The sequence below is a fragment of the Phyllostomus hastatus genome, unplaced genomic scaffold, assembly GCF_019186645.2.
Source record: "Phyllostomus hastatus isolate PE091 unplaced genomic scaffold, TTU_PhHast_1.1 phas_scaffold_60, whole genome shotgun sequence".
NCBI lineage: Eukaryota > Metazoa > Chordata > Mammalia > Chiroptera > Phyllostomidae > Phyllostomus > Phyllostomus hastatus.
In genome coordinates this window covers 2,234,637-2,262,383 of record NW_025334038.1, presented here as the reverse complement: position 1 = coordinate 2,262,383, position 27,747 = coordinate 2,234,637, and the positions used below count along the sequence as shown (strand labels likewise).

At 36.1% G+C, this 27,747-nt stretch overlaps 1 protein-coding gene across 4 annotated transcripts in view; it reads left to right on the top strand.

Moving 5' to 3' along the window:
• The window catches only part of PTPN4 (protein tyrosine phosphatase non-receptor type 4), a 288,687-nt gene that overhangs the window by 191,569 nt on the left and 69,371 nt on the right, over positions 1–27,747 (top strand). For all 4 annotated transcript variants that reach the window (XM_045825868.1, XM_045825866.1, XM_045825867.1 and 1 more), the window contains 3 exons: positions 5,912–5,975; positions 11,707–11,879; positions 25,153–25,221. In XM_045825868.1, the coding sequence (XP_045681824.1) occupies positions 5,912–5,975; positions 11,707–11,879; positions 25,153–25,221 (306 nt within the window). The remainder of the gene's footprint in view (positions 1–5,911; positions 5,976–11,706; positions 11,880–25,152; positions 25,222–27,747) is intronic.

The window sequence follows — 27,747 nt, the reverse complement described above, 5'->3', positions numbered from 1 at the left end:
CATTTTGATTACAGACATCTGTGGAAAATCTGTTAATGTGCTAAATGGTAAAAGTGTCAATGCTTTTTATGTAAGTAACGTCAAGAAAGTGTGCGTTTACTCTCTCTACTTCAGCTTTATTGCAGAGGTCCCAACCAACATATTATGGCAAGAATATGAAATAAAAAGCAAACAGATTGAAAAGAAAAAAGAAAAATCACTTTATTTGCAGATATGAGTACATATGTAGATTGGCTGAAAATAAAGATAAGACATGAAAATACATGGAAATTGAACTCACAAGAAGGCTAGTGTGGCTATACTAATATATACATTGGTACAACCAATTTGCAACACTGTTTTATAGTTTCTTACAAATATAATCATACACCTACCATATGATTAAACCATTTTATTCCTAAGTTTTTACCCAAGAGAAATTAAAGCAAATGTGTGCAGAAAGATTTGCACTCATATTTGTCATATCAACTTTATTTGTAATATCCAAAACTAGAAAAAACATAAATTTCTATTATGCATTGAGCAGATAAACTAAATGTGATATATCCATAGAATGGAATACTCCTTGCCAAGAAAGAGAATTATTGAAAAACAGCAATATGGATGAATCTCTAAATAGTTAATCTGAGTTAAAGAAGATAAAGCAGAGTACATAACCTGATTCCATTCATATAAATTATAGAAAATGCAAACTGTGGTCAAGGAAAGCTGATTAGTTGTTACCTTGGGGTTGGGTGGGTGAGGAAATTATAGTAGTGGAAGGAATCTTTTGGCTATAATGGATATAGTCAGTCTTGATTGTTATGATTGAACAAGTATATGTTTATAAAAATGTCACATCAGATTGAACACTTCAAATATGTAGAATTCATTGAATGTCAAATTATACTTAATAAAATTGTTTTCAAAAGGGGAATGAAATAAACACAGTAATGATAAAAGGTAACCACTAAAACAATAAAAAAATAGTTATATAGTTACTATTCCAGGACAAACACATGAAACTTTGGACAAATAGAGAGCAAAGAATGTTATGACAGTGATACATGCAAATGCCAGTTACATGTGTTACTAAAATCATGAATGTATTGAACCCTAAAAAGATGTAGATTAAGAAACTGCATTTTATATAGATTTATTGATGTATATATTGCTCACATATCATATGTTCACTTGTTAAAGTATAAAGTAGTGGCTTTTAGTTTATTTACAGAGTACAGTATCACCATAACCTAATTTTGAAGCATTTTTATTTCCCCCTCAAAGATACTTTATAACCATTAAGAGTCATTCTCCATCTCCTCCTCTTCCTCCCACCCACCTCCAGCACTAAGCAACCACTAACCTGCTTTCCCCAGATTTGGAATGTTCTATGCTTTATTTCTTTAAATAAACTCTTTGCCCCCTGTTATTCTAGTATGTATCTTTTTGCTGAAATCCCTTAGCTCACATAGGCTTTCATCACTACTTTTTTTCATCCTTTTTATGGAATTTATTGGGGTGACACTGGTTAACAAAATTATACAGGTTTCAGGTGCACAGTTCCACAGCACATCATCTGTATCCTGTTGTATCTATCAATGTTGTGTGTTCATTACACCAAAACAAGTCTCTATCCATTGCCATTTATCCCTCTATACCCTTCTCCATCTGCTTTCACTCCCCCAAGCAGTTGCCACACTATCGTTTGTGTCCATGTGTTTTTGATCTCTTTTTCCCCCCAATCCCTCTATACTTCCACACAGCTGACAGCCTGCTCTTTATCTCTGTGTTGACCACTGTTTTACTTGTGAGTTCTTTTGTTCATTAGATTCCACATATGAGTGAAATCATATGATACTGGTCTCTTTCTTACTGGCTTATTTCACTTAACATAATTCTCTTCAGAACCATCCATGGTGTCCCAAGTGGTAAGATTTCCTTCTTTTTTACTTGTTATTACTTTTAAATCTTTGTTTCTTCTTCTCCTGAGAACTTCTTGAATGGATAGTGCTGTACTTCATAAATATTCAAACTTATAATTACCATGAAAATACTTAGGTGATTGGGCCAGGATCCCAAATTAAGTTTTGTTAAGTGGCACTGAATCCCTTGGCCTCAAGACTTTTAGGTCTGAAGGTTAAAAATATCTGAGTATTATATAAGGTTAAAAATATGAGTTGCATATAAGAAGAAAGGCAATGTAGAAAGGTAAAATTTTAAAGTGATTGTTTTTTTAATACTATATTAAAAACTTTAGAATCATTGCATAAAACCTTGAAGTCTTAACATTTTTCTCCAAATGTTGCATATAGTTTTTGTTTATTTAATTTTTTAAGACTTGTTTTTTTTAATACAGTTTAAGATTCACAACAAAACTGAGAGGAAGATACAGATTTCCATCTATCCCCTCACCCCTACATCCATAGCTTTCCCCATAACAACACTCAGTTTAATGTTGCATTGTTTGCCAAGATAAAACTGACATTGACACATCATAATCACCCTGAGTCCATAATTTACATTGGGGTTTATTCTTGGTATTATACATTCTATGGCTTTGGACAAATATGCAAGTATAAATGACATACCCATCATTATATCATACTGAGAAGTTTCATTGCCTTAGGAATCCTCTGTGCTCTGCCTAATCCTCTCCCCAGCTACCCTTGTCACCCACTAATCTCTTTACTTTCTCCATAGTTTTGCCTTTTCTAGAATGTCACATAGTTGGAATCAGTTTGTATCTTTTCATATTGGATTCTTTAACTTAGTGATATGTATTTATTTTTTATTCATATCTTCTCATGGCTTGATACATCATTTTTTTTAGAACTGAATAATATTCCATTGTCTGGATGTACCACAGTTTATTAATTCATTTACCTGTTGAAAGACATCTTGGTTGCTTCCAAGTTTTGGCAATTATGAATAAAACTGCTATTAACATTCATGTGCACATTTTTATGTGGACATAAGTTTTCAGTTCCGTAGGTTAAATACCAAGGAGTACAATTTCTATACGGTGTGGTATGTATATGTTCAGCATTTTAAGAAGCTGCCAAACAGTCTTCCAAAGTAGCTGTGTACCAAGTCGCATTCCCACCAAAATGAATGAGTTTCTGTTGCTCCATATCCTTGTCATCATTTGATATTTTCAGTATTCTGGATTTTGGCCATTCTGTAGGTATGTAGTGGTATCTTGTTTTAATTTGCATTTCCCTGATGATATTTAATGTGAAGTGTCTTTTCCTGTACATGTTTGCTAACTGTTTATCTTTTTTGGTGAGGTGTCTGTAAAGGGGCTTGGCTCATTTTTTATGGAGTTGTTTCTTTTATTGTTGAATTTGAAGAGTTTTTTGTATATTTTGGGTAATAGTTCTTTATCAGATGTGTCTTTTACAGATGTTTTCTCCTAGTCTGTGACTTGTCTTCTAATTCATTGCCTTACACAGAGAAGGTTTTAATTTTAATGCAGTCAAACTTTTTAATTATTTCTTTAATGAATCATGTTTTTTGGTGTTATAAGGTCATCTAGATTTTTTTGGTCTTATACCCAAGGTCATCTAGATTTTTCCCAATGTTAAATATAGGAGTTACATAGTTTTACATTTTATATTTAGGTTTCTGATGCATTTTCAGTTAATTTTTGTGAGAGATCTAACATCTTTGTCTAAATTTATTTATTTTTGCATGTGGATGTCCAGTTGTTCCACCACCATTTGTTGGTGACTGTCGTTGAGACTGTCGTTGCTCCATTGTATTGCCTTTGTTCCTTTCTCAAAGATCATTTGATTATAATCATGGGATTATAATCTTGTGGATGTCTGTTTGAGTTCTCTGTTCTGTATCATTGATTTATTTTGTCTATTCTTTCACCAGTACTACACTCTCTGGATTACTATAGCTTTATAGAAAGTTTTGAACTCAGGTAGCATCAGTCCTCCAATGTTTTTTCCTGTAACATTACATTGGCTATTTTGGGTCTTTGACCTCTCCATATAAACCTTAGAATCAATTTGACAGTATCCACAAATAACTTGGTGAGATTTTTATTGGGATTGCATTGAATCTATAGATTAAAGTAGAAAGAATTGAAAACTTGACAAACAATTATCAGAAGATATATCCGATTCTTCTTATCCATGAACTAAATATCTCTGCATTTATTTAAATCTTTGATTTTGTTCATCAGAGTTTTATAATTTTTTCATATAGTCCTAATATGTAATTTTTAGATTTATACTTAAGTATTTCATTTTAGGGGTGCTAATATAAATGGTATAGTACTTTTAATTTCAGATTCCCACCTGTTTATTGTTGGTATATAGGAAAACAATTGGATTTTTTATATTAACCTTGTACCTGCAATCTTATTATCATCACTTACTAGTTTCAGATTTTTTGTCAATTCTTTTTGATCTTCTACATAGATAACCATGTCATCTGTGAACAAAGACAGTTTTATGTGTTCCTTCCCAGTCATTGTCTTTCTTTTTTTTTTCTTGCCTAATTGCATCAACAGAACTTTGCATATGATATTGAAAAGGAGTGGTTAAAGGGGGCATCCATGCATTTTACCTGATCTTAGTGGGAAAGCTTCCAGTTTTATACCATTAAGTATGTTAGTTGCAGGGTTTTTGTAGGAGCTATCAAGTTGAGAAAGGTTCCCTCCAACTCTTCTTTACTGAGAGTTTTTAATCATAACTAGGCATTGGGTTTTATAAAGTGCTTATTCTGAATGCATTGATGGGATCTTATTACTTTTTCTCTTTTTTAGTCTTTTGAGTTGTTGGTTGATATTAATTGATTTTCTAATGTTGAACCAGCCTCACATTTCTGGAATAAATCCCACCTGGACATTGTTAATTCCATTTCATAATATTTTATTTAGTATATTTGAATCTGTGGTTATGAGAGATTTTTTGGTAGTTTTCTTATGTCTTTGTTTGGTTTTGCTATTAGAGTAATGCTGACGTCACAGAATGACTTTGGAAGTATGCCCTCTGCTTCTCCAAAAGGGGTTGTAAAGAATTGGTATAATGTTTCACTTAAATGTTTGGTGCAGTTCACCAGTGGACACACCTGGGCTGGTGACTTTTGGGGGGGGGGGGGTTATTAATTAAATTTATTTAATAGCTATAGTATTCCCTTCTCAACTGCCTTTTGCTTTCCACAGTTTCTGTTATCTATCATCTAAAAGTATTAAATGGAAAATTTCAGAAATAAACAAAACATAAATTTTAAATTGCATGCCATTCTGAGAGGGTGATGAAATCTTGAGCTCCCCAGGTCCATCCAGCCAGAGATGTGAATCATCACTTTTTTCAGCACCCTCACTCTACATTACCTGCTTATTAGTCACTTAGAAGCCCTCACAGTTACCAGATCTTAGTGTTTGTGTTGAAGTAACCCTTATTTTACTTAATAATGCCCTCAAAGTGCCAAAGTAGTGATGCTAACAATTTGCATATGCCAAAAATAGGCCCTAAATTGCTTCCTTTAAGTGAAAAGGTAAGTAGGTATACGGAAAAAAACATAACATAGGCAGGAATCAGTATTATCCATGGTTTCAGGCATTCACTGGGGTGTTGGAATGTATACCCTACAGATGAAGGGAGACTTCTCTGTGGGCCTATTTAGATCAAGTATTTCTTCCTATGTGAGTTTTGCCAAAGAATTGGTTTATTTCATTGAAATTATTATATTTATAGATGTAGACTTAATCATAGTATTCTTTTATTATTAGTGGTATTTGTAGTAATGTCTACTTTTTTATTCCTGATATTAGTAATTGTGTACTTTCTTTTTTTCTTAGTCTGACTAGACGCTTACCAATTTCATTGATCTTTTCAAAGATTTATTTAATTTGCTAATGTTTCCATCTTTATTCAGTATTTTAAATACTTCAATTTATTCACTTTTTATCCAGGTTGAAGATTGTAAAAATTTCATTTAAGTGCAAACAGTTTTTTATTCAACTTAGAAAAGAATTGGTGAGTATTGATATAATAATTATTAAAAATGAAATCTTAAATGATAAATCATTTATGACAGAACTTTTATTTCAAGTGAAAATATTATTAATACTACTGATAACTGCCTCCTGAGTTAATTAATTCACATTTTATGACAAGGTGTATTGATTTCCCTGGTGTTTCTCTGGTTATGATTTAAAGTTCTTCTAGTTATCCATTCTACTATCTCTTTAACTTAGAAACTGATCTCAGTCATGATGTTCATTATCAGTTCCCCGGGCCCCATTCATGAGGGCAGTAAGAGAGCATTTTATATGTCCTTTTTCTTATTACTACTAAATCTATAGTGCTGCTTTTCATATATAAGCTCATTTCATTTTAGGGAACCTGAGTGTTTAGTTTGGTTTCTAGTTCATGAACATATAGTACATTTCTCTCGTATTTGTAGTGGTAATGTTCTCTTTATATATTAAATACAGTACATTGAATTATCATGGAAAATACAGTGTTGAGAAGAATTTTATCTTGCACCTTTCTCCATTTTATCAAATTAAACTAACCTTATCCTTTGACTTAACATTATTTCTTAAAGATATTGACAAATTAATGCAGATTTTTCAAGATGGTTGTATATGTGTAAAAATGTATTCAAAATCTTAAAAAATGTATTAGACTCAGCTGCATTTTATCAGAAGACATTGATCTACTAAGTCATGATGATTCATCATTTATGCTCAGAAAATATGAAAGTTTTTTCTACAGAGTTTTTATTGAAATAGAAAAGTATGCAGACATTAGGTATAGTGCTTAATAAGTGTATGATATATAATGTTATATGTAGAACATTACTACCACCCCAGAAGCTAGTATTATTGCTAATAGAGATGATGCCCACTTGCAGTCATTAACCCTTTCAAAAGGTAAACATTATTTTCATTTGTATCACGATGGATTAGTTTGTTTATTTTTGAACTTTAAAAAAAGAAATGCTATAGAATGTTCTCCTTTTGTTTGCTTACTTTCCCTTAACATTGTGAAATCCATCCATGTTATTGCATGTAGCAATGGTTTATTACATTTTTATATGGTACTCTACTGAATGAATGTACCATAAATCAGTTACTCAGTCTTATGTTAGTGAACAATTTTCCCATTTTCAAGTTGTAGCTATTATGATTAATGCTATTTGTGGACATTTTTGTACCTTTCAAATAAATGTTTAGAGAAGTAAAATATGGTAATTTTTATCCAGAAACTAGAGAACAAATATTTTACTTCAAATGTTTATATGCGTAGATGACAGTAAAGAAGTCAACTTTTAAAATTTGTGTTCCATGACAGTACTGTTGTTATTAGTAACAAACATTTATTGCACTCTTCCTATGTGCCTGATAATATATCAATCATATTCATATCATTTAATCCTCAAAACCATTGTCTGAGGTAATGTATCACTAGGAATGTGTTTAACCTTGGGTAATATCAATAACAAAAAGTCAACTAATAATTCATTTAAAGACTTCTGGCCAAGATGGAGGTGTAGATTGGTATACTGTGCTGCCTCACACAACCTAAAGAAGGGCAACAACAAATTTAAAAACAAAAAAACCCAGAACTGCCAGAAAACTGAACTGTATGGAGGCCTGACAACCAAAGAGTTAAAGAAGAAACATTCATGCAGACCAGTCGGAGGGGCAGAGATGGGCAGCTGGGGTAGAGAGGATGCGAAGCAAGGTGGCAGCTGGAAAACCTGGGCTGACAAGGCATCAGCTGGTGGATCAGGCAATCCCACATATGCATGAGGATAAACCAAGGGGAAAAACTGGGGAGTGAGACAGACTACACAACCCCGGGTTCCAGCACAGGGAAATAAAGCCTCAAAACCTCTGACTGTAAAAATCTGTGGGAGTTGAGGCAGCTGGAGAAACTCCCAACCTTACAGGAGAGCTCCTTGGAGAGCTCCACAGGATCCTAGAACATACACAAACCCACCAACCGGGAATCAGCACCAGAAGGGCCCAATTTGCTTGTGGGTAGTGGAGGAATTGACTGAAAGCCAGCTGAGAACCATGCAGGCAGCATTATTACCTCTTGTACCCCTCCTCCACAGACAGAGCACAACATAGCCAAGTGCGTTGCCCCGCCCTGGCAAATACCTAAGGCTCCTCCCCTTTTCATGTAACAGGTGCTCTGAGACAAAAAAAAATATGGCCCAAATAAAAGAACAGATCAAAGTTCCAACAAATATAGAAGTGATGAAGAGATAGCCAGCCTATTAGATGCAGAGTTCAAAACACTGGTAATTGGGATGCTCACAGAAATGGCTGAGTATGGTTGCAAACTAGAGGAAAACTTGAAGGCTATGAAAAGTGAAATAAAGGAAATTGTTCATAGGGAACCAACAGTGAAAGGAAGGAAACTGGGACTCAAATCAGTGGTTTGGAACAGAAGGAAGAAATAAACATTTAACCCAAACAGAATGAAGAAACAAGAATTCAAAAAGATGAGAGGGTTATGAACTTCAGGGACAACTTTCAACATTCCAACATCCAAATCATAGGGGTGCCAGAGGGAGAAGAGGAAGAGCAAGAAATTGAAATCTTATTTGAAAAAATAATGAAGGAGAACTTTTCCAATTTGGCAAAGGAAATAGACTTCTAGGAAGTCCTGGAAGCTCAGAGTCCCAAAGAAGTTGGATCCAAGGAAGCACACACCAAGGCACATCATAATTACATTACCCAAGATGAAAGAGAAGGAGAGAAACTTAGAAGTAGCAAAAGAAAAGGAAAGAGTTACCTACAAAGAAGTTCCCATAAAACTCTCAGCTGATTTCTCAAAAGAAATCTTGCAGGCAAGAAGAGGCTAGAAAGAAGTATTCCAAGCCATGAAAGGCAAAGACCTACATCCAAGATTACTCTATCCAGCAAAGCTGTCATTTAGAATGGAAGGACACATGAAGTGTTTCCCAGATAAGGTCAAGTTAAAGGAGTTCATCATCACCAAGCCCATATTATATGAAATGTTAAAAGGACTTAATCTAAAAAAAAAGAAGCAGCTCAAAAATATGAACAGTAAAATGATAACAAACTTACAACTATCAACAACCAAACTTAAGAAAACAAAAGCTTAAACAAACTGAGCAAACAACTAGAACAAGAAGAGAATCACAGAAATCAAGATCACGTGGAGGGTTAGCAGCAGGAAGGGGGAATGGGGAAAAAGGTACAGGGAATAAGTAGCGTAAATGGTAGGTAAAAAATAAACAGGAGGAGGTTAAGAACAATATGGGAAATGGAGAAGCCAAAAAACTTATATATATGACCCATGGATATGAGCTATGGTGAGGGGGATGCTGGTTGGGGGGAGGTGCAGGATGAAGGGGAATTAAGGGAGGCAATGGTACAACTGGAATAGCATAATCAATAAAATATATTTTAAAAAATAATGGATTTATATACTACACAGGCATACCCTGCAGAATGATGCCTCGTTAATGTTTTCTCTTTGAAATATCCCTTTATTTTTAAAAAAGATTTTATTTATTTATTTTTGAGAGAGAGGGAAAGGTAGGGAGAAAGAGAGGAAGAGAAACAACTCATACACACCCAGCTCGGGACCTGGCCCGTAATCCAGGCATGTGCCCTGGCTGGGAATCAAACTGGCAACCTTTTGGTTCTCAGGTTAGCACTCAATCCATTGAGCCACTCCAACCAGGGCAATAGAATCTACTTATCCCAGTTCCATGTTTTCTATACCTGTTTTTTACAATACAGGTGGGAAATTTTTGTTACATTCCCAATACAGTTGGTAAAACGTTAAAATCACATGTGGACTTAAAGTGTCAAAAAAAGGAGAACATAAAGGCATCTAAGATTTTGCTTCCACTGAGAACAATTACTACAGTCATACTCAGACATTCACTGTCATTTTTCATTGTTTGTGATATGTGATACAGCATGTAACTATACTTGTTAATGCATGCAAAGCAACTCTTAAGCAGAATTAAGAATTCTCTGGTGATCAAGAAGTGATATTTTAAGTATATTATCTTTTAGCATGGTAATTTAATACTTATACATGGGCATTTTATTGTATTTTAGTTATGGAAAATATCTTCATGAGCTTCTGATCGGCAAAGATTTCTTTTAACAGGACATAGAAGGAAAACTACCTTTAAAGAAACATTTAATAACTTGGATTGTGTTGAAATCGAGAACTGTATTCATGAAAAGACATCATTAAGAAGAGAATAAAGTATTACAGAATATGTATATAACACACACACCACATCCTTGGTTGTATATCCAGCAGAATCCAAAAATATGCTAGTGGCTTCATGGACAGTGCAGAAATGAGGATATCCACATGGCCAGTGACATGAAAAGATGTTGAACCTCACTAGTCATCAGGGAAGTACCAATTATAACCAAAATGTGATACTTCTTCTCATCCACCAGAATAGTTTGATGAAAAGATTGCTAAAATCAGTAGTGAGTTCGTGGAACACACACTGCTGGTGGGAGGCAGCATATGTATATGTGTAACCATTTTGGAAAACTGGGCATTATCCACTGAAGGTGAACACAATGCATATCTTATGATTCAACAATAGAAACATATACTTATGTGCATTAGACAACATGCAGGAGTATATATGGCAATATTTATTCATGTCCAAACTGAAAACATTAAGTGTTTGTCAATAATAAGTGAGTAAATAATGATACATTCATATGCTTGAATACTATGTAGAATGAAAAGGTGTGAATTACTTATTTGTGACTGTATGGATGAATATAGAAATATAATATTGAACCAAAGTCAGACCTAAAGATACATATGTATGATTTCATGTATACAAGGTTCAAAAAACAAGGTAATGTGATAGAAAGGGGAGACAATGGATACATCAGAGGTGCTAATAATGATCTGTTTCTTGATCTGGTTGAAGGTTAAATGGTTGCATTCATTGTGTGAAAATCAGAGCTGTACGCTTATGACATGTGCCTCACTATGTATAGCTGACTTCAGTGAAGCTTTTTAAACAGTATTTTTTGCCAAACTTACAGAGAAAAATTAAAGAAATGCTTCTATTCTGTTGCTCAGTTTTAAATTTGAGTTTCATTAGTATTTAAAAATGCTGAATATTTTTATTTACTTATTTAACCCTTGAGTGGTCATGTGGATGACAACAGTCATCCATGCAAAATAATTGTCAGTTTTAGTCCAAAGTCCATCTTTCTCACAGAAGTTACTTAGATGATTATCAATAAAATTTTTTTTTAAATTTGTTCATTTAATTTTCTACTTTTAAAGTGGATGACCAATGTCATCCAGGCTACCTCTCATGCTCCACTGAGAAGCGCGACCACTGCAGGGTTAATACCTAGAGAGATTTGTAAGCTTAGAAATGTTATTAAAAGACGTGATGATATATCTTAAAGTTAATTTATGGACCAGGAAAATATTTTGAAATAATTATAGCTAGTGAATTTTTTAAAAAGATGTATTGATTTTTAAACTTATTTTTATGTTCTAAAGTAAAGCTCCTAAGAATTGTAATATTACTGAATGAGATACACATTTTACAAATTTTTACCTTTATTCTGCTGCTTTTTTTTTTTAATAACAGCAACAACAAACCCTAGAGTGATTAGTGTTTGTAAGGCTACAATATCTGTGAAAAGTGGATGAAATGGAGTATTTCTTGATATTTTTCTGGGTATTCTCTGCTTTTATTTTTTTACAGCTTGAATCTAGAGAAACCTTGTTGGGATTTAATATGGTGAATTACAGAGCATGCAAAAATTTGTGGAAAGCATGTGTAGAACATCACACATTCTTCCGTTTGGACAGACCACTTCCACCTCAAAAGAATTTTTTTGCACATTACTTTACATTAGGTTCAAAATTCCGGTACTGGTAAGTATTGCTTATGGATTAATGTTCTATTGCTAGATTTTTATTCCCTTTAAATTAAAGGTATAGTTTATTGAACCATAGAATTTTTGTTACTCATACATATCTAGTGAATTAAAATCAGCACAAAGCTCTGTTGGTTCTTGTGATATAACCAGATTAGAAACCAGTTCTATTTTATCCAGTTCATTATTTTCTGAAGCCAACGATATTTGATTTCTTATATTATAGAAATGTTATCATTTCTATTGTGTTTTTATTAAATATTTTCAAGAAAACTTCTTTGTTCTAAGACACCTTTATTTTATTTGTAAAAACTAAGCTATATTATGCATAAGCATATTATTACTTTGCTTTTTAATGTGTTAGTTGTGCAACCCTTTATTGTAAATCATACAAAATCAGATTTAATCATAAACAATAACCCCAGTTTCCTTTTCCTAAAATTGTCATATTATTTATTCATAATAGATTTTTTCCCCTGAAGGCAATAATCTCTGTGGGTAAGTTCTAACTAGAAAAAATAACAGCATCAAACTTTAGTACAGGATATTTTAGGATATTTTATTAAAAATACGTGCCCTTCCTTCCCTTCACAAAAGAAGTAGTAAAAGTAGCCCCAAAATTCAGTAGCAACACAACAGAATTAGGAAAAATTGTTTTTTTAATTTATAGTTGTTCAGTTACAGTTGTCCCTCCTTTTTCCCCACTGCTCACCCCTACCCTGTCTCCCTCCCCCACTTTCACAGTCAATCCCTCCCCCATTGTCCATGTCCATGAGTTTTCTGTTTGTGTTCCTTTGATTGCTCCTTTTATTCTTTCCCCCGTTACCCCCTCCCACCTTTCCTCTGGTCACTGTCAGTTTGTTCTTTATAGAACCAAGTCTTTGGTTCTATTTTGCTCATTTGTTTGTTTTATTAAGTTCCACTTATAGGTGAGATCATATGGTATTTGTATTTCACCACCTGGTTTGTTTCACTTAGCATAATGCCCTCCAGATCCATCCATGCTGTTGTGAAGGGTAGGAGTTCCTTCTTTCTTTCTGCTGCATAGTGTTCCATTGTGTAAATGTCCCACAGTGTTTTGATCCACTCATTTACTGATGGGCACTTAGGCTGTTTCCAGCACTTGGCTATTGTAAATAATGCTGCTTTGAACATTGGGGTGCACAGGTTCTTTTGAATTGGTAATTCAGGATTCTTAGGGTATAGTCCCAGCAGTGACATTGCTGGATTGAAAGTCCCACTTTTAGTTTTTTGAGGAAAGAATTAGGAAAATTTAACCACAAAAATGGCACAGGAGATTTTTAAGTGGCTTGGTGTCATGTTTAACTCCTCTAGCACCTTCCTAAAAGCAATATTGGTAAAAGTAAGGTGGTGTTACTTACAAATTTAAAGATAAATATAGTATTAGATAAAAGGTGAAAGTCAAGGAAAGTTTAAGAAGCATTATCTGTTGGTACTTCATCTCAGCAGACAAAAGAAATCTCCAGTGAGACAGCAGTGCAGACTGTAAAGGTACTCCCTTAAGAAACTTAACTCCAAACTTAATAAACTTAACTCCCTTAATAAACTTAACTAAGTGATTCCTAGAGTTATTATACAAAGACTACACTTATCTCTAGCAGAACTCTTTCTTCCTTGGAGAAAATGGGCCTAGTACTGGCAGATTTTACAGCTTTATTGAAGTATAATTGACATACAATAAGCTACCATATTTAAAGTTTTAAAATTCATGTCTGGAGATAGATATATCTCGATTAATCCATGACTGTTCAAGATATCAAGCATATCCACCCAAAATCTTCCCCCAGATCCCTTTATAGCCCCTTTCTTTCACCCTTCTTTATTCCTATGCAACCACCAGTCTGGTTTATTTATATATATTTTATATATACATACATGTAAGTGGTTTGTTTTTCTAGGGTTTTATGTAAATTTAAGAATGTATGTTATATATTCATTTTAACCTGGCCTCTTTTACAAAGCATAATTATTCTCAAATTGATCCATTTTGTTGCACATATGGATAGCTCATTTTTTTTATTGTATAGTAGTTAGTATTCCATTGTATAGATGTACTACAATTTGTTTATCCCTTCATTTGTTTATGGATACCAAGTGGTTGTTTCCCCATTTATTTGGGTTGTTTCCAAGTTTGGACTATTACAAATTAAGCTACTGAGAACATTCATGTGGAAATATTTGTATAGATGTTTGCTTTAATTTCCCTTGATTAAACACCTAAAAGAGGAAAAGCCAGATTATGTAGTACATGTGTAATTTGGAGAAACTGCCAGTAGTTATTTTTAAAGGAGTTTGTACCATTTTATGTTCCCACCAGCAAAATTTGTTTGTTTTGTTTTGAAATTGTATTTTATTATTTATGCTATTACAGTTGTCCCAATTTTCCCCTTTTGGTCTCCATTAATCCAGACCCCCACCCACACCCTCAGGCCATCCTTGCACCATTGTCCCTGTCCAAAGATCAGGCACATACATTCTTTGGCTATTATATTCCCTCTGGTGTACTTTACATCCCCATGACTATTCTGTAACAACCAATTTGTACTCAATCCCCTCACCTTTTTCACTCATTGCCCCAACCCCACTTCTCTCTGGTGACCCTCAAAACATTCTCATGTTTATATGATTCTGTTTCTGTTCTGCTTTTCATTTATTTTGTATTTTAGATTCAATTGTTGATAGATATATATTTATTGCTATTTTATTATTCATATCTTTGATCTTCTTAAAGAAGATCTTTTAACATTTCATATAATACTGGTTTGGTGATGATGAACTCCAACTTTTTCTTGTCTAGAAAGCTGTATTGTCCTTTCATTCTACATGATAGCTTGCTAGGTAAAGTAATTTGGTTATAGGTCTTTGCTTTTCATCACTTTGAATATTTCTTGGCAATCCCTTTGATCCTACAAAGTTTGTTTTCAGAAATCAGTCTTGACAGTCTTGACAGTCTTATGCAAGCTCCCTTTTGGATAACTAACTACTTTTCCTGATTTTAAGATTCTCTTTTTGTCTTTAACCTTTGGCATTTTAATTATGATGTGTCTTCATATGGATCTCTTTGGGTCTCTGAGCTTCCTGGACTTGGATGTCTATTTCCTTCACCAAGTTAGGGAGGTTTTCTGTCATTATTTTCTCAAATAGGTTTCCAATTTCTTGCTCTCTTCTCTTTTCCTTCTGACACCCTCATGATGGGAAATGTTGGTATGCTTGAAGTTGTCCCCAGTGGCTCCTTACACTGTCCTCATTTTTTTTCCTGGGTTCTTTTTTCTTCTTGTTCTGATAGGATATTTTTTACTTCCTTATGTACTAAATCACTGATTGGACTCTCAACTTCACCCACTCTACTGTTGATTCCCTGTAATTTTTCCTGTTGGAGTTTGGTTCTATTCTTTCATTTGGGCCATGTTTCTTTGTCTCTTCATTTTAGCAGCCTCCGTATGTTTGTTTCTACGTATTAGGTAGAGCTGCTACAACTTCCTGGCTTGGAGAGTGACCTAATGTAGTAAGTGTCCTGTAGGTGCCAGTGGCACAGTTTCCCCTGTCACCCAAGCTGTATACTCAAGGTGTGCTCACCATGTGGGCTGAGTATACCCTCCTCTTATAGTTGAGTTTTTATTGTCGGCAGGTCAGTGGGAGGGATTTACCCAGACCCATGAACTGCAAGGACAGGCTGTGACCACCGACCACCCACCTCTGACCACTATGGAGAATCATCTGTACAGGTGTTACTGAATAGCAGCTGAGGTCCTGCTGCCTGCTCCCACCCTCTAGGCAAAATTCCAGAGGCAGAGGTTTGGTGAAAAAGTAAAGGAGTCTTGATTCAAAACCTACAAAATTTTGGAAGAACAGCTTTTCATATCCATTAGTTACTCAAGCCTATCAACTAAGGCTGAAATCTTTAGCTCTCTGGTTCCCCTTATCATTCCCACTGTTGGTTTTTAATTATCTATTTCTGTAGGGTTAGTTTACAAACTAGAACAACATAATATACAAAACTACACAATTTTGGAAAAATGACAGGCTTCTGCCTAAAAGCTCATCTATACAGGGGCCCCCAAACCCCAGGCTGTGGACCATTACCAGTCCATGGCCTATTAGAAACTGGGCTACACAGCAGGAGGTGAATGTCAGGCAAGCAAGCAAAGAAGTTTCATTCATATTACCTCCTCAGCTCTGCCTGCTGTCTTGGCAGTGAGAGGATTACCTCCTGAGCTTCGTCTCCTGTCCCTCCCCCATACCCACATGCTTGGAAAAATTGTCTTCCAAGCTTTGTGCCAAAAAGGTTGAGGACTGCTCCTCTAGAACACCCAAAGAAAACCTTGTCACCCTCTGCCAGGCCATACTACTCCTAGGCTGCCCCCTTTCTCTCATTTAAAAATACCATCCTTTGGGAAAAGGAGGCAGCTACAGCGCAATCATCCACACATCCCCAAGGAAGAGAAAGAGAGCCCGTTTCTGCATTCCTTTTGTTTAAATCTTCTGGCCCAGAACTCCATGAACACCAGAGGTGTTCAGCTTGTCAGCCACTTCCATCTTAGACTATTTACCATTGCCTCAGGTCACCTCTTCCTATGGCCTCTCCCTACTCCTTCCCAGTAATTTAATCACATCTCTACCACAGGAGCCCACTCCACAGGTCAGAACTTACTTCAGCAGGGCCCTGGTGCCCTCTGAGTCTGCCCCTTGAGTGTGTCACTTTGTGGAGGTGGTGGGTGGTGGTGCTCTGACGTGGTCTGTAGCTGTCCACTGGGTGTGCAGGCTCTGGGGCCTCCTAGGAAGTGCAAGCCAAGGTCAGCCACCACTTGTGTTCTGTCCAGGGCCACCCAGCATAAGCTGCAGAGCAGTCTACAGATAACTACATCTTGTGCTAGGTTCAGTGGTGCTCAAGAGTGTCTAAGCTGTAAACCAAGGCTGCTGCTAATGCCGGGTCTGTCTGTGGTCACTTGGCAATAGGCATGGGACATGCAGAGGCCAGATGCTGCTTGTTTGAGAGAATTTAGGAAAATGAAGCATGAGCCAAGATGAACCATTTGTATGGAAAAGCCATTAGAAGCAACTTGTTTGGGTCTGGCAGAGCCTCAAGGAATCACCAAAGCAGGGCAAACAGTGTGAGCCAGTTTGATGGAGTCTCAGATATTCAGATATGGCACCCGCCCGCTGGCTCTGTGCGGGGAGGGCCTCTGTCAGCACTTCTTTCTGGGAGAAAACTACCCCCTCTTCTCTCACCTTTTAGTTCCTCCACATATGCCTCTGGTGTCTTTTAGTCTACTGTTCTTGCGCTGAATCTCAGAGGAAGTGAGTCAGTGTAAGTCTGCTTATATGCCCTTCAAGTGGAACTGCCTGGGACTCTAGCAGTTTTCCTTCCACAGCCTCAGTCCCCACTGGTTTTTACACAACTGGTTTTTACACTGGTTTATGGCATATTATCATCCTGGCACTGGATCCCTGGCCTGAAAGGGGTTCCTTTTAGGGCAAGCTGGGACCCCTCACTCCAGAGATACCCCTCCTGATTTTTGTCCGCCACACATGGGTGTGAGACCAGTTCGTTCCACATTTCCACCCCTCCTACCACTCTTGATGTGGTTTTTTCTTTAATTCCATAGTTGCAGGACTTTCATTCAGCTAGATTTCTAGTGGTTCTGACTAATGGTTGTTCTGTATTTAGTTATAATTTTGATGTGGTTATGTGAGGAGGCGTGCAGTGTTTACCTACACTGCCATCTTGAAAAAACTCTCCCCACCAGCAATGTATGAGCGTTCCATTCAGTACATTCTCACCAATACCTGTTGTTATCTTTTCATTTTGCTGATGTACCCTGTTGAGCATATAATTTTGATGAAGTTCAATTTGCCTAATTTGTTATTTTATGAATGTGGTATTTTGGGGGGCTTTCATATCTAAGAACATCTTTGCCTAATCCCAAGTCACAACAATTTATTCCTATTTCTTTCTTTGAAGAAATTTTCTTCTCTGAGTTGTGTAGTTTTAGCTCTTAACCTTTGGAGGTCATGGCTGATCTGAGAGATATAAACTCTTCTTAAATATTGTTACATATATCAGGTACATAAGTTCAGGGTTATGACTAGCTATGCACTTGTACATGACTAATGTTAAACCATAACATTTAAGGCATCAGTTTGGTTATAACATGTGTTTTTAAATTTGTTTTTTGCATTTCAGCACATACTAGTTATCAGTGTGTCTCTCAAATACACATAACCTATGCTGTAATTTTTTTATTGCAACCTCCACAGGGTTAATATTCATTCATTCATTTATTCATTCAACTACTTGGATATTTTTTAAACCCTCAACCAAGGATATGTTTATTGCTTTTAAAGAGGAAGGGAGAGAGACAGAGAGAAACAGAGAAACATGGATGTGAGATCAATTGGTTGCCTCCTGTACACACCCCAACTGGGGATTGAACCCAAAACCTAGGTATGTGCCCTGACCAGCTATTGAACCTGCAACCTTTTGGTGTTATGGATGACACTCCAACAAACTGAGCTATCCAGTCAGGATTTACCTCTTAATATTTAGGTCTGTGATTCATTTGGAAATAATTTTTGTATATGGTGTGAAGTATGGATTGATATTTGTTTGGGTTTAAGTTTACTTTTTGTTTTGGGGTTTTCTTTTTCTTTCTTTCTTTCTTTCTTTCTTTCTTTCTTTTTTCTTTCTTTTTTTTTTTTTTTTGCATATAATATCCAGTTGTTCCAGCACAATTTGTTGAAAAGATTACCCTTTTTTCCACTGAATTGCCTTTGCACCTTGTTGAAAATCAGCTGCTCAGATTCATGTGAACTTACTTCTGGACTTAGGACACACGGAGGAACCACCCAAAAAGCGGAATTATGTTCTGAAGGGCAGACCCCTTGTAGTACAGGACTCCCCTGCAAAGTGAATGTTCTAGGAACCCATCAGCATACCAGCTGGAGTTGTTGTGAGAGGGTGTATTTTACTTAAGTGAATTTTTTTTGAAGACTCAGTGCATTGGCCTATTTCATGATGGGTGATTTATGAGTGTACCTACCCACACCATGCTGAGTGTTCCAACAGTTTTTGACCAAAAACAGCGTGACCCACGTGCCCCACCCTCCCTGTTCACCCAATCTCACCCTGAATGACCTTTTCCTGTTTTCCTGGATGAAAAAAGTCCTCAAAGGGAAACATTTTCCTGATGTGGAAGAGGTGAAATAAAAAATGGCAGAAGCACTAAAAGGCATCAATTGATGCTCAGAAACTGTTTTGAGCAGTGGGAAAAAGCATCTCAATAGGTGCATTGCATCAAATGGAGAGTATTTTGAAGGTGACTGAAATTTAAACATGTAAGAATAAATACAGAACTTTTTATAAATAAATTCTGTTTTTGAATCCCCCCCTTGGATTTGTTTTGGGTTTTTTTAAAGAATTTATTTATTTATTTTTAGAGAGGGGGGAAGAGAGGGAGAAAAACATCATTGCAAGAGATCAACAAGCCCTGGCTGAGACTGAACCCACAACCCAGGCATTTGACCTGGCTAGGAAATTGAACTAACGACCTTTTGCTTTGTAGGATGAGGTCCAACAGAAAGGATAAGTCCAGCCCTAACAAGACATACGTGTCAAGGCTGGACTTAGCATAAGTCTAAAATTCAGTAATACTAATCCTCCTACTTTTTTTAAAATTATTTTTTCCTTTTTGTGTGTGTCTTTTGAAATAATTTTGCATTTAAATTTTTTTCTTTTCTTTTTTTCTTTTTTTCTCTTTTTCTAAATTTTCTTTTTTTTTTTTAAGATTTTTCTTTAGAGGGGAAGGGAAGGAAAAAGAGAGGGAGAGAAATATTTATGTGTGAGATACATTGATCAGTTGCTTCTTGCACACCCCCAGCTGAGGACCTGGCCCGCAACCCAGGCATGTGCCCTGACTGGGAATCGAACCAGCAACCCTTTGGTTCTCAGGCCAGCATTCAGTCCACTGAGCCACACCAGCCAGAGCATGCCGTTCATATTTTTTATCATCTTTTTTTTTTTAGATAAGTTCCTTTAACATTTCATGTAATAAGGGCTTGGTGATGATGAACTCCTTTAATTTGACCTTATCAGAGAAGCACTTTATTTGCCCTTCCATTCTAAATGATAGCTTTGCTGGATAGAGTAATCTTGGATATAGGTTGCTTGCCTTTCATGACTTGGAATACTTCTTTCCAGACCCTTCTTGCTTGCAAGGTTTCTGTTGAAAAGTCAGCTGCTAGTCTTATGGGACCTACATTGTAGGTAACTCTATTCTTTCCTCTTGCTGCTTTCAAGATTCTCTCCTTATCTTTCTTTACTCTGGGGTAATGTAATTACAATGTGCCTTGGTGTGTGCTTCCTTGGGTCCAGCTTCTTTGGGACTCTCTGAGCTTCCTGGACTTCCTGGAAGTCTATTTCCTCTGCCAGATTAGGGAACTTCTCCTTCATTATTTTTCAAATAACATTTCAATTTCTTGCTCTTCCTCTTCACCCTCTGGCACCTGTATGATTCAGATGATGGAACTTTGAAAATTGTCTGAGGTTCCTAAGCCTCTCCTCATTTTTTTTTAACTCTTGTTTGTTCATTCTGTTTTGGTTGAATGTTTATTTGTTCCTCCTGCTCCAGACTGCTGACTTGAATCCAAGATACCTTCCCTTCACTGTTGGTTCCCTATACATTTTCCTTTATTTCACTTTTGTAACCTCATTTCTTCCTTCATCTTGCAAGCAAGTACAATCAATTCTGTGAGCCTCCTGATTATCAGTTTTTTGCATTCTGCATCTTATAGGTTGGCTATCTCTTCATTACTTTGTTCTGTTTTTGGAGCTTTGATCTCTTCTTTCATTTGGGCATTTTTTTTTGTCTTAGTGCACGTGTTATGTTGTAAGGAGGGTAGCGTTAGGTATTTGCCAGTGCAGGGCAACCATGTCACTGCACTGTGGCTCTGTATGTTGGGAAAGGGTCCAAGAGGGAACTAAGCTGCTTGTTGGGCTCTTGGCAGGCTTTCAGTCACTTCCCCCACTACTCAAAAGCAAATAGGGCACCTCTGATACTGGTCAGTGGGTTTGTTCTAGGATCCTGTGGGTCTCCAACAAACTCTCCTGTGAGGCTGGGAGTTTCTTCTGCCACCATAACCCCCACCATTTTTATAACCAGAGGATTTGAGGTTTTATTTCCCTGCGCCGGAACCCTAGGTTATGTTGCCTGTCTCACTCTGCAGTTGTTCCTCCCGTTTTATCCACATGTAAATGTGGGACTACCTGGTCCTCCATCCATCGTGTTGTGGTGTGTCCTCTTCAATCCGGCATCCCATCCCCACCCCTTCTACCAGTCTGAATGAATGTTTTTTCTCTAATTCCTTAGTTGTCAGACTTTCATGCAGTTTGATTTTCTGGCAGTTCTAGTTATTTTTGGTTTTCATATTTACTGTTGTCCTTCTTTTGGTTGTGCGAGGAGGCAAGGTGTATCTACCTATCCTCCATCTTGGCCGGAAGTCCAAAAACAATCCAAGTTTAAAAATGAGCAGAGGTGCCCTGACCAGTGTGGCCCAGTTGGGCATTGTACTTCAAAGCCTGAGGCCACTGGTTCAATTCCCAGTCAGGGCACATGCTTGGGTTGCAGATTCAGAAAGAAGGCAAATAATCGGTGTTTCTCTTCCTCTTTTTCTGTCTCCGCTTTGCTTCTCTATAAAATCCATACTAAAAATTAAAAAGTATGAACAGAGGACCTGAATAGACACTGCTCCAAAGACAACATACAGATGGACAATAGACTATGAAAAGATGCTCATTGTCACTAGTCATCAGGTAAATAGAAAGTAAAACCATAATGAGATTCCACCTTATACCTGTCAAAATGGCTATAATCAATAAATCAACAAAGGCCTTGGCCAGGTGACTCATTAGATTGGAGCATTGTCCTGTACATCAAAGGGTTCCTGGTTTGATTCCCATCAGGGCACATACCTAGGTTGTAGATTTGATCCCCAGTTGGGACATTTATGAGAGGCAACTGATTGATGTTTCTGTCTCCCTTCTCTCTAAAATCAATAAATACATCCTTGCGTGAGAATTTTTAAAAAGTAAATAAATAAATCAACAGACAAGTGTTAAAAAGGATGTGAAGAAAAGGAAACCCTTATGCACTGTTGGTAGGGATTCAGATTGGTGCAGCCACTATGGAAAATAATATGGAAGTTCTTTAAAAAATTTAAAAATGGAACTTAACACCCAGTTATTTCACTGCTGGAAATTTATCTGAAGAAACCCAAAGTACTAACTTGAAAAATTATATGCACTCCTATATTCACTGCAGCATTATTTATAATAGCCAACCTATAGAAGCAACCCAAGTGCCCATCAATAGATGAGTGGATAAAAAAGTGATGGGTGTGTGTGTGTGTGTGTGTGTGTGTGTGTGTGTGATGGAATATTACTTGGCCATAAAAAAGAATGAGGTCTGCCCTGGCTGGCATAGCTCAGTGGAGCGCGGGCTGGGAACCAAAGTGTCCCAGGTTCGATTCCCAGCCAGGGTACATGTCTGGGTTGCAGGCCATAACCCCCAGCAACCGCACATTGATGTTTCTCTCTCTTCCTCTCTATCTCCCTCCCTTCCCTCTCTAAAAATAAATAAATAAAAATTAAAAAAAAAAAAAAGAATGAGGTCTTACCATTTGCAACAGTATGGATGGACCTAGAGAGTACTATGCTAAGTGAAATAAGTCAGAGAAAGAAAGGTAGGATATGATTTTATTTATATTTGGAATCTGAAGAACCAAATAAATGATCAAATTGGAAACAGACTCATAGAACAGACTGATGGTTGACAGATGGGAGAGGTGTTGGGTCTGCTGGGTGAAAAGGGTGAAGGGATTGAGTACAAATTGGTAGTCACAAAATAGTCGCAGAAATTCAAAGTACAACATAGGGAATATAGTCAGTAATATTTTAATAACTGTGTATTGTACAGTGCCAGGTAGTTACTTGAAATATCGAGGAGGGACCACTTTGCAAAGTATATGATTGTCTAGCCACACTGTACACCTGAAACTAATACAAAATAATACTGAATGTAAACTGCAATTGAAAACTAAGTAATAATAATGTTGAACCCCTAAAGAATAATATGGATAATACCAAACATAAATCTTAAAATGTTCCCTCATATTTCAATTTTATCTTTAAGAAATTCAGCTTGTTAATCCAGCTTTTTGACTAATAGTATCCCATTTGAATACACTTCACTGAAGAATCATTTATCAGAGAAACAGCTGCTTTGAGTTTTCAAATAAAGCAATTTAATTGAGGTAATTGATTACACAGGTGTTAGGCTGGAGAAGCAAAATGGAGAAGGATAGTTTTGGAGAAGTATATAGGAAGAAGGGATAATGCCTAAGGATCAGAATCTTATGCTGTAGGCCAGGGTCCACAAGCGTTCACTAGCTACTACATTCTTAGAGCCATTGTTATAGTCAGTTCTGTAGCTGCCACAAAGGTGCTGCTTTGTTATGGAATGGTACCATCTACACGGTGCTGTTTATCCTGAATTCTGTGCCCAATATTGTTAAGCAGCTAACATCACCTGTGTCTTCTGCTTTTGACTTGGTCTGCTTTCTAATCTCTCACCAGATAAAAAGCAGAACCTAACTGAAAGCCAACTTGCAAAGGAACCTAGAAAATAGAGTCTGTTGGCTTTAGCCTCCTATAAAACTTAGAACACAGAAGGACTGGATTGATGCCAGTGACAGTTCAGTTAACATTAAATTAGTGTATATATTAACCATATATTTTATAGTTGTAAAAGTTTAAGTTTCACATATGTAGTCCTGAAGAACTTTAAAAACATTACCAAAGCACTTTTTTAATTATCAAAATGATTAACTATGTAAATGAAGTGAGGAAAGCAGCATAACAAATTTTTATCTGGACATAGTCTTATTCCTGAAGGATGTGCATTAAGTGAATGGTTTTTTTCCCCTCATAGTAAACAATGGTTGGGGATACAAGAGGTATTGTAATACTTAAAATGTTGAAATACAATTTTGACCAAGACATGGACTTAAGGATATCAGAGGATTTATTACATCTTCCACCAACCTCCTCATACATATACCCTTATTATCTCTCTTCCAAAATATCCAGAGAATTGAAATATTTGTTCTAATGTGGAAATACAAAACAGTGGTTAATCTTAATTTGATACCTCTTTGCAATTGCAAGTATAGTTTATTCTTGTTAAAGGAAATATAATTTCTTAAGAAACTTCAACTTATCTAAATTTGAAAATCATAGTAACATTTATGACTTTGCCATTAAAGCTTCAACAGGCATGCTATTTATTCTGTTCGTATTCATCTATACTTATCCATGAAAGATTATCTTGAAATTGTTTGTTTAGCTTTGGGATCCTATATGACTGCTTTTAATGTGTACATATATGTAAATGTTTATATTTGATATACTAAACATTTATGTTCATTCACAGCTAACTAATGTAATGTGTCAGGTAACAAATTCTCTGAGAACCAAGTTTTAATTAACAAATTTGGTCTGAAAACATTGGTGTACCACAAAGGATGGTCAGTGCCCACTCATAAACAGTGTGCTTGCTAGACAAATCAGCTTCGACATAAATCCCCTATAGCGCCTAACTCCCAACCATATTTCTGTCCTTAGTTCCTTCCTATCCACAAAAATCTGGAATTGCCTGTCTGGTCATGGAAGGATTTGAGGATGTAACCAATCTTTATGTCAATGACCTTTTGCCAGTGCACAAAGAGGAAAAGCTTGCCTAAGGAAAGAGCTGTTCTTCAAGTTGCCCATGTGTAGATCCTTCATTAAGTAGTAGTGGAGATGCTAGCTAAATCACAGACTTACAGGGTAAGGACAGGGCATAGATGAGCTGAGACAACAACCTATCTCTGGGCATCTAGAGGGCATGCTTTTCCAAGGCATAGCAGAGAAGGAATTCTCTCATGCAAAATTATCTCTCTCACATTTCCTCTCAAATAGATATCTTAAAAATGAAGTGTCTGTGGAACACATCTTTGTTGATTAATGGAAGAACTCTGATTAAGCTTCATCTGTTCAGCTAGAACTGGAATGTGGTCCAGTCTTCTTATCCTCTGCTCCCTTTTCTCTGCTAGAAATACCTTGTCACTTACAAAATTGTAATATAATCATGTTGTGTATTATTTTATTTTCTAATTCTCTTTAATATTTTATTATTGGACATATTTTTGTATTTCAGTGGGAGAACTGAAGTGCAGTCAGTTCAGTATGGCAAAGAAAAGGCAAATAAAGACAGGGTTTTTGCAAGGTAAGCCACTTCTATTTCAGTGTCTTTTTTTTTTTTAGAGAAATAAAATTACCAAAAATTTCTTTCCAGAAATGATTATAGAATTATCACATAATCTTTCCTTAATTAAACAACAAATTATGTTGAGGGAATAATGAAATAGTTTGTCTAATTTATTCATTCATATTTTTTTACATGAGCTAAATTAACCCTGTGCCAAGCATTGTAGCTTTGACTAGGCTGAATCGAGCATTATATATTTTTTAAAGATTTTATTTATTTATTTATCTATTTATTTTCTTATTTATTTCTTTTTAGAGAGGGGAAGGGTCAGAGAAAGAGAGGGATAGAAACATCAATGTGTGGTTGTCTCTTGCACTCCCCCCACCAGGGACCCAGCCTGCAACCCAGGCATGTGTCCCGACTGGGAATCGAACCAGCTACACTTTGACTAACAGCTCTGTGCTCATTCCACTGAGCTACACCAGCCAGGCAAGCATTATATTATTAATCTAACATTTTGTTGTATGGTTCATTATCCTTTTTAAAACATTTTGAGAAGCATTATGACTTATTTTTATATTTTATCTAGCCATTTCAATATATATATTTTTAATCCTCATCCAAAGATACATTTATTGATTTGAGAGACAGAGAAAGATTGATCCATGGCTTCCTGTCTATGCCCTAGCTGGGCATCAAGGTGCAACCAACTGAGCAACCTAGACAAGGCTCCATATATTTTTAAATCATATTGTTAATAAGTAAGTTGCTTTTTGGGGGGTTGCCATTTAGTTATCTTCACTTTTTAAGCATCTGTTAATAGCCAGTTTACTTTTAACAAGTGAAGTGACATCATCAAGTTTATGTTTTAGAAAACAGTTTTATGAGCAAGAATAGACAATGAATTAGAAGTAAAGACTGAGTACCCAGAAACAAGGTTATTGTAGTAATCCAAATGAAATTAATGAAAGCCTGAATTAAAACATTGTCAATGAAAGGGAGAATAGAATCAAATTTGAGGAACATTTTGTAAGTAGAACTAGCAGTTGTAAACCAGTTGGGTAGAGATGGGTTAGCAACAGTAGTATCTGGAAAGACTCAGATTTAAGTGACATACAAAAGATGGGTTACAGGAGGGAGAACAAATTTGTAATGGAAGAAGGTGTTAAATTGGCACAGGTCTAGTTTGATATGCCTGAGCAACACCCTTAATAGGATTAAATATTCAGAATCAGAGCTCTGGAGGAGGGAGAGGGACCAAATTAGTGACTGCAAATATTTGTTAAAGACCTACTCTGCTGAGCATTGTTTCAGGCCCTGTAAACACAGTGTATAACAAAACATATCTTATGCCCATGAAGTTTAAATTCTGATTGGTGCTATAGATGTCTAATGTAAGTAAAAGATTGAGCCAGTTAAAGGCCATGGAAACTGGAGTCTCCTTATATTTCAGGAAGAACAGGCCAATAATGGACCAGAGTGAGCACAACAGTGGTAGAAGAGATGTGTGAGAGGTAGGCAGTATCCAGAACTTGTATGATCCCATGCTGGAAATGTAAGGATTTTGGATTTTAAGTGGAAGCCAGTGAAGGCTGAGAGCATGGAAGGGATATAAACAGACTTGCATTTTTAAAAATCTGGTAGAGTAATAAACTGAAGTATTTACAAATATGTGATTTTTAGGATTTGCTTAAAAATAATTGGGGCAAGAGGGTTAGAGTAAGTGGTAGAGATGAAACAAGATTGACCATGATGATAATTGTGGCACCTGATTTCTGAATACATAGAGTTTATTAAACTGTTCTCTGTACTTATGTTTATGTCTTAAATGTTCCATAATAAAAATATTGGGGATTGGGAGATCACTGTGGCTTCTGTGATGGAATCAACTGTATGGGGGTATGAATAGAAAGAGGTTGATCAATTAATCTATAATGACTAACATTTATTTTGTACTTACCTATGCCAAGCAATTTTTATATTAATTCACAATCCTCATAATTCATGAGGTAAATTCCATTACAGAGGAAAAAACTGAGCACAGCAAGTTTTAATATTTTGTGGTAGATTTCACAATGCATGTACTCACAGAGATTTTATGTATGTATCTGTGTATTTTATTTGCTTTAAGAATTGTTTTATACAAGCCCTGGCTGGCATAGCTCAGTGGATTGAGTGCGGGCCGCGAACCAAAGTGTCGCAGGTTCAATTCCCAGTCAGGATACATGCCTGGGTTGCAGGCCGTGACTCCCAGCAACAGCACATTGATGTTTCTCTCTCTCTCTATCTCCCTCCCATCCCTCTCTAAAAATAAATAAAATCTTAAAAAAAAGAATTGTTTTATACTTTTGTTGCTTATATTTATAACTTATCATAGGCATTTTCTTAGACGTTGAAAAGTCTACAGTCATTTATAATGTCAGTAAATATTTAAACAGTTAAATTTTTTAATCCTAAACTGTATACGTTTAGAATTCTTCACTTTACCCCTCAAATCCCATGTTTCTGGAGTCCAGATCGTTGCTAAGACTATCCAAGGCTTTG